General features: G+C 43.4%; 1 protein-coding gene across 3 annotated transcripts in view; it reads left to right on the forward strand.

Moving 5' to 3' along the window:
• The window catches only part of LOC799502 (protein NLRC3), a 93,239-nt gene that overhangs the window by 14,958 nt on the left and 65,206 nt on the right, over positions 1 to 13,075 (forward strand). For all 3 annotated transcript variants that reach the window (XR_012402907.1, XM_073949064.1, XM_073949065.1), the window contains exon 3: positions 1 to 241. This exon is cut by the window's left edge and continues 1,569 nt beyond it. Coding sequence is in view for 2 of the 3 variants with exons in the window: in XM_073949064.1 (XP_073805165.1) it covers positions 1 to 241 (241 nt within the window). In the remaining variant the exon portion in view is untranslated. The remainder of the gene's footprint in view (positions 242 to 13,075) is intronic.

Below are 13,075 nucleotides of genomic sequence, written 5' to 3' on the forward strand. Positions count from 1 at the left end.
CCATCAACCTCTTCCACTGTCTGAATGAACTGAAGGATGACTTTGTGGAGGACCTCCAGAAGAGTCTGAGCTCTGGAAATCTCACATCACAGGATCTGTCCTCTGCTCAGTGGTCGGGTCTGGTGTTTGTGCTCCTGATGTCAGAAGAGACTCAAGAGAAGTTTGAACTGCAGAAGTACAGAAGATCTGATGTAGCACTGATGAGACTGATGCCAGTGGTCAGAAACACCAGAAGAGCACTGTAAGACTTTTACATACACACTTATGCCCATTTTACACATCGATTTGCAACTGTAGCGTAACGTTTTCTGCGTTGTGTTGAAATCACTGACACATCATACGAATTTTTGCCTTTATATCACGTCCTCGGTTATTCTGGATAACATAAAGGAACATATAAGAGGACTTGTGATGGATTCACTCGCACTATGAGAGAAAAATAACAAGCATAACAAAAAATAAGGAGAAATAATCGAGCAGCCTCAGTGTATACATCACAAACAGGCCTTAGATCACAATCATACAATTACATCATCAGGATTGACTAGTTAAACAAATATTACGCTCTGTCACGATGGACTTACAAAATACAAGAGATATCCAAGTGCAGCAATAGAAGTTTTAATAATAAATAAGGGGACAGGCCAGGTTCAAAAATCGAACAGAGACAAAAGTACAACCCAATAAACAAAAGTGTATCAAACAAAGTTAGCACAGGAATTCAAAAATATGATCATAACATGAAACAAAGTGAACAAACAAACAAACCAAAACGATGAGTCAGTGAGCAGACTAGGTACAGATAAGAGCTGGACAAAACAAACCAGAATCGGGTGAACAGGGTGCACGAGCAAACAGCAAAAATCCAAAGGCAAACTAAACACAACATAACAAGGTTTATAAAGACAACAATAATTAAAGCTGCAAGCAGCGATGATAGGGACCTCGCACCCGGGCTCACCGCCGCCCGGTGACCTTACGATGACAGAGAACAGCGAACAATATTAATTTAAGCCAATATATAAAAAAATCTAAGAAAATCACAGATTTATGCCAAACTTCCTCCTGTCAGCAGGTGGCGCTATAACTGTGACTTAAGATTGGCATGTAGATGTCTTCCGGAGAGGAATCTTATCAACCATGTGAAGTTTCAGGCACATGGGACATTGTGTGGCTGAGTTATAAGCCAAACTACCTTCTGCCAGCAGGTGGCGTTATGACTGACTCAATATTGTTATGTGGATGTGTTCAGGAGATGACTTTTATAAACCATGTGAAGTTTCAGGCAGATCAGAGATTGTGTGGAGATTGTGTTTAAAGACAAACTACATTCTGCCAGCAGGTGGCGCTATGAAAGACTCAATATTATTATGTAGATGTGTTTAGGAGAGGACTTTCATCAACCATGTGAAATTTTAGGCAGATCTGACATTGTGTGGCCGAGTTACAAGCCAAAATTCCTTCTGCCAGCAGGTGGCGCTATGACTCTGACTCAATATTATCATGTAGATGTGCTCAAGAGAGGACTTTCATCAACCATGTGAAGTTTCAGGCAGATCGGACATTGTGTGGCCGAGTTACAAGCCAAACTACCTTCTGCCAGCAGGTTGCGCTATGACTAACTCAATATTGTTATGTGGATGTGTTCAGGAGAGGACTTTTATCAATCATGTGAAGTTTCAGGCAGATCAGACATTGTGTGGTTGAGTTATAAGAAATTCCTGTTCCATGGCGAAGCGTTGAGGTTTGTCATGCCACCACAGACACGCCCCTCTGCAAAAACTCTAGATCTTTACAATATATCATCGCTAGAGCTTTCAGATGACACCACTCTAATTTGGTGCTGATACGGGAAAGCTTGTGGAAGGAGTTTGTTACAGTGTCAAACATGTCATTTCCTGTGGCCAGCAGGTGGCGCTATAACTGTAACTGGATATCGGCACGTAAACCTGATCAGGTCAGGACTGTTATTAAATGTGTGAATTTTGAGGCAGATCGAATATTGCATGCCTGAGTTATAACGACTTCCTGTTTTGTGGCGAGTCGTCAAAGTTTGCGAGGCCGCCACGGACACGCCCATCGATGAAAACTCTAAAGCTTCGCAATTTAACATCACCAAGGCTTTAAGATGACAAAACCCAATTTTGGTGTTTATCAGATAAAATCCCTAGGAGGAGTTCGTTAAAATACAACACCTGAAAATGGCAAAAGCGCCACTTTTTCGCCACAGGAAGTTAAAAATATCCGACTTCCTGTTGGGTTTGAGATATGGCTCCAAGAGACTTTTTCGTATGTTTTGGCATGTTTGAGGTGTGTGCCAATTTTTGTGCATGTGCGTAATTTTTAGATCGGGGGCTCGTCCGTTTAATTTTTCTAGGTGGCGCTGTTGAGTCATTTTGCCACGCCCACTTCAATATTGTTATGTGGATGTGTTCAAGAGATGACGTTTATCAACCATGTGAAGTTTCAGGCAGATCGGACATTGTGTAGTTGAGTTATAAGGACTTCCTGTTCCATGGCGAAGCGTTGAGGTTTGTCATGCCGCCATGGACACGCCCCTCTGTGAAAACTCTAGATCTTCACAATATAACATCGCTAGAGCTTTCAGATAACACCACTCAATTTTGGTGCTGATACGATAAAATTTGTGGGAGGAGTTTGTTACTCCGTAAATCATGTCATTTCCTGTGGCCAGCAGGTGGCGCTGTAACTGTATCTGGATAGTGGCATTTAAACGTATTCAGGTCAGGACTCTTATCAAACGTGTGAATTTTGAGGCAGATCGGATAATGCATGCCTGAGTTATAATGACTTCCTGTTTTGTGGCGAATCGTCAAAGTTTGCGAGGCCGCCACGGACACGCCCATCGATGAAAACTCTAAAGCTTCGCAATTTAACATCGCCAAGGCCTTTAGATGCCAAAACCCAATTTTGGTGTTGATCGGATAAAATCCCTAGGAGGAGTTCGTTAAAATACAACGCCTGGAAATGGCAAAAACGCCACTTTTTCGCTGCAGGAAGTTAAAAATATCCGACTTCCTGTTGGGTTTGAGATATGGCTCCAAGAGACTTTTTCGTATGGTTTGGCATGTTTGAGGTGTGTGCCAATTTTCATGCATGTGCGTGATTCGTGGATCGGGGGCTCGTCAATTTAATTTTTCTAGGTGGCGCTGTCGAGTCATTTTGCCACGCCCACTTCCGAAGCCCATAACAAACGTAAATTTTCGCCACTTCTGAGGCGTGTGCAAAGTTTCGTGAGTTTTCAGGCATGTTTAGCCCCTCAAAACTGCGATTCATTCTGCGGAAGAAGTCGGAAGAATAATAATAATTAAAGCTGCAAGCAGCGATGATAGGGACCTCGCACCCGGGCTCACCGCCGCCCGGTGACCCTACGATGACAGAGAACAGCGAACAATAATAATTTAAGCCAATATATTTAAAAAATCTAAGAAAATCACATATTTATGCCAAACTTCCTCCTGTCAGCAGGTGGCGCTATAACTGTGACTCAAGATTGGCATGTAGATGTCTTCCAGAGAAGAATCTTATCAACCATGTGAAGTTTCAGGCACATGGGACATTGTGTGGCTGAGTTATCAGGCAAACTACCTTCTGCCAGCAGGTGGCGTTATGACTGACTCAATATTGTTATGTGGATGTGTTCAGGAGTGGACTTTTATCAACCATGTGAAGTTTCAGGCAGATCAGAGATTGTGTGGAGATTGTGTTATAAGACAAACTACCTTCTTCCAGCAGGTGGCGCTATTAAAGACTCAATATTATTATATAGATGTGCTAAGGCGAGGACTTTTATCAACCATGTGAGATTTTAGGCAGATCTGACATTGTATGGCCGAGTTACAAGCCAAACTTCCTTCTGCCAGCAGGTGGCGCTATGACTCAATATTATTATGTAGATGTGCTCAGGAGAGGACGTTTATCAATCATGTGAAGTTTCAGGCAGATCAGACATTGTGTGGTTCAGTTATAATAACTTCCTGTTCCATGGCGAAGCGTTGAGGTTTGTCATGCCGCCACAGACACGCCCCTCTGCAAAAACTCTAGATCTTCACAATATATCATCGCTAGAGCTTTCAGATGACACCACTCTATTTTGGTGCTGATACGTGAAAGTTTGTGGAAGGAGTTTGTTACAGTGTCAAACATGTCATTTCCTGTGGCCAGCAGGTGGCGCTATAACTGTAACTGGATATCGGCACGTAAACGTGTTCAGGTCAGGACTGCTATAAAATGTGTGAATTTTGAGGCAGATCGAATATTCCATGCCTGAGTTATAACAACTTCCTGTTTTGTGGTGAATCAAAGTTTGCGAGGCCGCCACGGACACGCCCATCGATGAAAACTCTAAAGCTTCGCAATTTAACATCACCAAGGCTTTAAGATGACAAAACCCAATTTTGGTGTCGATCGGATAAAATTCCTAGGAGGAGTTCGTTAAAATACAACGCCTGGAAATGGCAAAAGCGCCACTTTTTCGCCACAGGAAGTTAAAAATATCCGACTTCCTGTTGGGTTTGAGATATGGCTCCAAGAGACTTTTTCGTATGTTTTGCCATGTTTGAGGTGTGTGCCAATTTTTGTGCATGTGCGTGATTCGTAGATCGGGGGCTTGTCCGTTTAATTTTTCTAGGTGGCGCTGTCGAGTCATTTTGCCACGCCCACTTCAATATTGTTATGTGGATGTGTTCAAGAGATGACGTTTATCAACCATGTGAAGTTTCAGGCTGATCGGACATTGTGTGGTTGAGTTATAAGGACTTCCTGTTCCATGGCGAAGCGTTGAGGTTTGTCATACCGCCACGGACACGCCCCTCTGCGAAAACTCTAGATCTTCACAATATATCATCGCTAGAGCTTTCAGATAACACCACCCAATTTTGCTGCTTATACGATAAAATTTGTGGGAGGAGTTTATTACTCCGTAAATCATGTCATTTCCTGTGGCCAGCAGGTGGCGCTATAACTGTATCTGGATATCGGCATGTAAACGTGTTCAGGTCAGGACTGTTATCAAAGGTGTGAATTTTGAGGCAGATCGGATATTGCATGCCTGAGTTATAACGACTTCCTGTTTAGTGGCGAATCGTCAAAGTTTGTGAGGCCCCCACGGACACGCCCATCGACGAAAACTCTAAAGCTTCGCAATTTAACATCGCCAAGGCCTTTAGATGACAAAATCTGATTTTGGTGTCGATCGAATAAAATCCCTAGGAGGAGTTCGTTAAAATACAACGCCTGGAAATGGCAAAATTGCCACTTTTTCACCGCAGGAAGTTAAAAATATCCGACTTCCTGTTGGGTTTGAGATATGGCTCCAAGAGACTTTTTCGTATGGTTTGGTGTGTTTGAGGTGTGTGCCAATTTTGGTGCATGTGCGTGATTCGTGTATCGGGGGCTCGTCCGTTTAATTTTTCTAGGTGGCGCTGTGGAGTCATTTTGCCACACCCACTTCCGAGACCCATATCAACCTGCTATTTACACCGCGTTTGGTGTGTGTGCATATTTTCATGAGTTTTCGGGCATGTTTAGACCCTCAAAAGTGCCCCGATAGGGGGCGGAATAATAATAATAATAATTAAAGCTGCAAGCAGCGATGATAGGGACCTCGCACCCGGGCTTACCGCCACCCGGTGGCCTCAGGATGACAGAGAACAGCAAACAATATTAATCTAAGCCGATATATATAAAGAACCTGGGAAAATCACAAATTTAAGCCAAACTTTCTCCTGTCAGCAGGTGGCGCTATGACTATGACTTAAGATTGGCATGTAGATGTGTTCAGGAGAGGAATTTTATCAACCATGTGAAGTTTCAGGCAGGTCATACATTGTGTGGCTGAGTTATAAGCTAAACTACCATCTGCTAGCAGGTGGCGCTATGACTGTGACTCAATATTGCAATGTAGATTTCTTCAGGAGAGGACTTTAATCAACCATGTAAAGATTCAGGCATATCAGACATTGTGTGGCTGACTTATGAGCCAAACTACCTTCTGCCAGCAGGTGGCGCTATGACTGACTCAATATTGTTATCTGGATGTGTTCAGGAGATGAATTTAATCAACCATGTGAAGTTTCAGGCAGATCAGACATTGTGTGATTGAGTTATAAGGACTTCCTGTTTCATGGCGAAGCGTTGAGGTTTGTCAAGCCACCACAAACACGCCCCTCTGCAAAAACTCTAGATCTTCAAAATATATCATCGCTTGAGCTTTCAGATAACAACCAACCAAATTTGGAGCTGATACGAAAAAATTTGTGGGAGGAGTTTATTACTCTGTAAATCATGACATTTCCTGTGGCTAGCAGGTGGCGCTATAACTATATCTGGATAACGGCATGTAAACATGTTCAGGTCAGGACTCTTATTAAACATGTGAATTTTGAGGCAGAACGGATAATGCATGCTTGAGTTATAACGACTTCCTGTTTTGTGGCGAATCGTCAAAGTTTGCGAGGCCGCCACGGACACGCCCATCGACAAAAACTCTAAAGCTTCGCAATTTAACATCGCCAAGGCCTTTAGATGACAAAACCCAATTTTGCTGTCGATCAGATAAAATCCCTAGGAGGAGTTCGTTAAGATACAATGCCTGGAAATGGCAAAAATGCCACTTATTCGCCGCAGGAAGTAAAAAAAATCCGACTTCCTGTTGGGTTTGAGATTCCGCTCCAAGAGACTTTTTCGTATGTTTTGGCATGTTTGAGGTGTGTGCCAATTTTCGTGCATGTGCGTGATTCGTAGATCGGGGGCTCGTCCGTTAAACTTTTATAGGTGGCGCTGTCGAGTCATTTTGCCACGCCTACTTCAATATTGTTATGAGTATGTGTTCAGAAGAGGACTTTTATCAACCATGTGAAGTTTCAGGCAGATCGGACATTGTGTGGTTGAGTTATAAGGACTTCCTGTTCCATGGCGAAGCGTTGAGGTTTGTCATACCGCCACGGACACGCCCCTCTGCGAAAACTCTAGATCTTCACAATATATCATCGCTAGAGCTTTCAGATAACACCACACAATTTTGGTGCTGATACGAAAAAATTTGTGGGAGGAGTTTATTACTCCGTAAATCATGTCATTTCCTGTGGCCAGCAGGTGGCGCTATAACTATATCTGGATATTGGCATGTAAACGTGTTCAGGTCAGGACGCTTATGAAGCGTGTGAATTTTGAGGCAGATCTGATAATGCATGCCTGAGTTATAACGACTTCCTGTTTTGTGGCGAATCATCAAAGTTTGCGAGGGCGCCACGGACACGCCCATCGACGAAAACTCTAAAGCTTCGCAATTTAACATCGCCAAGGCCTTTAGATGACAAAACCCAATTTTGGTGTCGATCGGATAAAATCCCTAGGAGGAGTTTGTTAAAATACAACGCCTGGAAATGGCAAAAACGCCACTTTTTCGCCGCAGGAAGTTAAAAATATCCGACTTCCTGTTGGGTTTGAGATATGGCTCCAAGAGACTTTTTCGTATGGTTTGGCATGTTTGAGGTGTGTGCCAATTTTCGTGCATGTGTGTGATTCGTGTATCGGGGGCTCGTCCGTTTAATTTTTCTAGGTGGCGCTGTCGAGTCAATTTGCCACGCCCACTTCCGAGACACATATCAACCTGCTATTTACACCGCGTTTGGTGTGTGTGCAAATTTTCATGAGTTTTCGGGCATGTTTAGACCCTCAAAAGTGCCCCGATAGGGGGCGGAATAATAATAATAATAATAATTAAAGCTGCAAGCAGCGATGATAGGGACCTCGCACCCAGGCTCACCGCCGCCCTGTGGCCTCAGGATGACAGAGAACAGCGAACAATAATATTTTAAGCCGATATATATAAAGAAGCCGAGAAAATCATAGATTTATGGCAAACTTCCTCCTGTCAGCAGTTGGCGCTATGACTGTGACTCAAGATTGGCATGTAGATGTCTTCAGGAGAGAAATCTTATCAACCATGTGAATTTTCAGGCAGGTCGGACGTTGTTTAGCTGAATTATAAGCCAAACTGCCTTTTGTCAGCAGGTGGCGCTATGACAGACTCAATGTTGTTATGTAAATGTGTTCAGGAGAGGACTTTTGTCAACCATGTGAACTTTCAGGCAGATCAGACTTTGTGTGGTTGAGTTATAATGCAAACTACCATCTGCCAGCAGGTGGCGCTATAACTATGACTTAAGATTGGCATGTAGATGCCTTCAGTAATGGAATTTAATCAACCATGTGAAGTTTCAGGCTGATCGGATGTTGTTTGGCTGAGTTATAAGCCTATCAACCTTCTGCCAGCAGGTGGCGTTATGACTGACTCATTACTGTTTTGGGGATGTGTTCAGAAGAGGACTTTTATGAGCCATGTGAAGTTTCAGGCTGATCTGACTTTGTGTGGTTGAGATATAAGGACTTCCTGTTCCACGGCGAAGTGTTGGGGTTTGTCATGATGCCACGGACACGCCCCTCTGCAAAAACTCTAGATCTTGACAATATATCATCACTTAAGCTTTCAGATACCAACCCACCAAATTTGGTGCTGATACGAAAAAATTTGTGGGAGGAGTTTATTACGCTGTAAATCATGACATTTCCTGTGGCCAGCAGGTGGCGCTATAACTGTATCTGGATATTGGCATGTAAACGTGTTCTGGTCTGGACTCTTATTAAACATGTGAATTTTGAGGCAGATCGGGTGATGCATGCCTGAGTTATAATGACTTCCTGTTTTGTGGCGAATCGTCAAAGTTTGCGGGGCCGCCACGGACACGCCCATCGACAAAAACTATGAAGCTCCGCAATTTAACATCACCAAGGCCTTTAGATGACAAAACCCAATTTTGGTGTCGATAGTATAAAATCCCTAGGAGGAGTTCGTTAAGATACAACGCCTGGAAATGGCAAAAATGCCACTTATTTGCAGCAGGAAGTTAAAAATATCTGACTTCCTGTTGGGTTTGAGATATGGCTCCAAGAGACTTTTTCGTATGTTTTGGCGTGTTTGAGGTGTGTGCCAATTTTCGCGCATGTGCGTGATTCGTGGATCGGGGGCTCGTCCGTTTAATTTTTCTAGGTGGCGCTGTCGAGTCATTTTGCCACGCCCACTTCAATATTGTTATGTGGATGTGTTCAAGAGATGACGTATATCAACCATAGGAAGTTTCAGGCTGATCAGACTTTGTGTGGTCGAGTTATGAGGACTTCCTGTTCCATGGCGAAGCGTTGAGGTTTGTCATGCCGCCACGGACACGCCCCTCTGCGAAAACTCTAGATCTTCACAATATATCATCGCTAGAGCTTTCAGATGACAGCACTCAAATTTGGTGCTGATACCATAAAATTTGTGGGAGGAGTTTGTTACAGTGTAAAACATGTCATTTCCTGTGGTCAGCAGGTGGCGCTATAACTGTATCTGGATATCGGCATGTAAACGTGTTCAGGTCAGGACTCTTATCAAACGTGTAAATTTTGAGGCAGATCGGATAATGCATGCCTGAGTTATAACGACTTCCTGTTTTGTGGCGAATCGTCAAAGTTTGCGAGGCCGCCACGGACACGCCCATCGATGAAAACTCTAAAGCTTCGCAATTTAACATCGCCAAGGCCTTTAGATGACAAAACCCAATTTTGGTGTCGATCGGATAAAATCCCTAGGAGGAGTTCGTTAAAATACAACGCCTGGAAATGGCAAAAACGCCACTTTTTCGCCACAGGAAGTTAAAAATATCTGACTTCCTGTTGGGTTTGAGATATGGCTGCAAGAGACTTTTTCGTATGTTTTGGCATGTTTGAGGTGTGTGCCAATTTTCGTGCATGTGCGTGATTCGTGTATCGGGGGCTCGTCCGTTTAATTTTTCTAGGTGGCGCTGTTGAGTCATTTTGCCACGCCCACTTCCGAAGCCCATAATAAACGTAAATTTTCACCACTTCTGAGGCGTGTGCAAAGTTTTGTGAGTTTTCGGGCATGTTTAGCCCCTCAAAACCGCGATTCATTCCGGACGAGAATAATAATAATAATAATAATAATAATAATAATAATAATAATAAACGGAGCAATTCCAATAGGGCCTACGCACCGTTTCGGTGCTCGGTCCCTAATAATAAAAAACGGAGCAATTCCAATAGGGCCTACGCACCGTTTCGGTGCTCGGTCCCTAATAATTAAAGCTGCAAGCAGCGATGATAGGGACCTCGCACCCGGGCTCACCGCCGCCCGGTGGCCTCAGTATGACAGAGAACAGCGAACAGTAATAATTTAAGCCGATATATTTAAAAAATCTGAGAAAATCACAGATTTATGCAAAACCTCCTCCTCTCAGCAGGTGGCGCTATGACTGTGACTCAAGATTGGCAGGTAGATGTCACCAGGAGAGGAATCTTATCAACCATGTGAAGTTTCAGGCAGATCGAACATTGTTTAGCTGAGTTATAAGCCAAACTGCCTTTTGTCAGCAGGTGGCGCTATGACAGACTCAATGTTGTTATGTAGATGTGTTCAGGAGAGGAATTTTATCAACCATGTGAACTTTCAGGCAGATAGGACTTTGTGTGGTTGAGTTATAATGCAAACTACCATCTGCCAGCAGGTGGCGCTATAGCTGTGACTTAAGATTTGCATGTAGATGCCTTCAGTAATGGAATTTAATCAACCATGTGAAGTTTCAGGCAGATCGGATGTTGTTTGGCTGAGTTATAAGCCTATCTACCTTCTGCCAGCAGGTGGCGTTATGACTGACTCATTACTGTTTTGGGGATGTGTTCAGAAGAGGACTTTTATGAGCCATGTGAAGTTTCAGGCTGATCTGACTTTGTGTGGTTGAGATATAAGGACTTCCTGTTCCACGGCGAAGCGTTGAGGTTTGTCCTGCCGCCACGGACACACCCCTCTGCAAAAAACTCTAGATCTTGACAATATATCATCACTTAAGCTTTCAGATAACAACCCACCAAATTTGGTGCTGATACGAAAAAATTTGTGGGAGGAGTTTATTACTCTGTAAATCATGACATTTCCTGTGGCCAGCAGGTGGCGCTATAACTGCATCTGGATATTGGCATGTAAACGTGTTCTGGTCTGGACTCTTATTAAACATGTGAATTTTGAGGCAGATCTGATAATGCATGCCTGAGTTATAATGACTTCCGGTTTTGTGGCGAATCATCAAAGTTTGCGGGGCCGCCACGGACACGCCCATCGACAAAAACTATAAAGCTCCGCAATTTAACATCGCCAAGGCCTTTAGATGACAAAACCCAATTTTGGTGTCGATAGCATAAAATCCCTAGGAGGAGTTCGTTAAAATACAACGCCTGGAAATGGCAAAAATGCCACTTATTTGCAGCAGGAAGTTAAAAATATCTGACTTCCTGTTGGGTTTGAGATATGGCTCCAAGAGACTTTTTCATATGTTTTGGCGTGTTTGAGGTGTGTGCCAATTTTCGTGCATGTGCGTAATTCGTAGATCAGGGGCTCGTCCGTTTAATTTTTCTAGGTGGCGCTGTCGATTCATTTTGCCACGCCCACTTCAATATTGTTATGTGGATGTATTCAGGGGAGGACTTTTATCAACCATATGAAGTTTCAGGCTGATCGGACTTTGTAAGGTTGAGTTATGAGGACTTCCTGTTCCATGGCGAAGCGTTGAGGTTTGTCATGCCGCCACGGACACGCCCCTCTCCGAAAACTCTAGATCTTCACAATATATCATCGCTAGAGCTTTCAGATGACACCACTCAAATTTGGTGCTAATACCATAAAATTTGTGGGAGGAGTTTGTTACAGTGTAAAACATGTCATTTCCTGAGGCCAGCAGGTGGCGCTATAACTATATCTGGATATCGCCATGTAAACGTATTCAGGTCAGGACTCTTATCAAACGTGTGAATTTTGAGGCAGATCGGATAATGCATGCCTAAGTTATAACGACTTCCTGTTTTGTGGCGAATCATCAAAGTTTGCGAGGCCGCCACGGACACGCCCATCGACAAAAACTCAAAATCTTCGCAATTTAACATCGCTAAGGCCTTTAGATGACAAAACCCAATTTTGGTGTCGATCAGATAAAATCCCTAGGAGGAGTTCGTTAAAATACAACGCCTGGAAATGGCAAAACTGCCACTTATTCGCCGCAGGAAGTTAAAAATATCCGACTTCCTGTTGAGTTTGAGATATAGCTCCAAGAGACTTTTTCGTATGTTTTAGCGTGTTTGAGGTGTGTGCCAATTTTTGTGCATGTGCGTGATTCATAGATCGGGGGCTCGTCCTTTTAATTTTTATAGGTGGCGCTGTCGAGCCATATTGCCACACCCACTTCAATATTGTTATGTGGATGTGTTCAGGAGAGGACTTTTATCAACCATGTGAAGTTTCAGGCAGATCAGACATTGTGTGGTTGAGTTATAAGAACTTCCTGTTCCATGGCGAAGCGTTGAGGTTTGTCATGCCGCCACGGACACGCCCCTCTGCAAAAAGTCTAGATCTTCACAATATATCATTGCTAGAGCTTTTAGATAACACAACCCAAATTTAGTGCTGATACAAAAAAATTTGTGGGAGGAGTTTGTTACTCTGTAAAACATGTCATTTCCTGTGGCCAGCAGGTGGCGCTATAACTATATCTGGATATCGGCATGTAAACGTGTTCAGGTCAGGACTCTTATCAAACGTGTGAAATTTGAAGCTGATCGGATAATGCATGCCTGAGTTATAACGACTTCCTGTTTCGTGGCGAATCGTCAAAGTTTGCGAGGCAGCCACGGACACGCCCATCGACGAAAACTCTAAAGCTTCGCAATTTAACATCGCCAAGGCCTTTAGATGACAAAACCCAATTTTAGTGTCGATCGGATAAAATCCCTAGGAGGAGTTCGTTAAAGTACAACGCCTGAAAATGGCAAAAACGCCACTTTTTCGCCACAGGAAGTCAAAAATATCCAACTTCCTGTTGGGTTTGAGATATGGCTCCAAGAGACTTTTTCGTATGTTTTGGCATGTTTGAGGTGTGTGCCAATTTTCGTGCATGTGCGTGATTCGTAGATCGGGGGCTCGTCCGTTTAATTTTTCTAGGTGGCGCTG

This window comes from Danio rerio, chromosome 4, assembly GCF_049306965.1.
Source record: "Danio rerio strain Tuebingen ecotype United States chromosome 4, GRCz12tu, whole genome shotgun sequence".
NCBI lineage: Eukaryota > Metazoa > Chordata > Actinopteri > Cypriniformes > Danionidae > Danio > Danio rerio.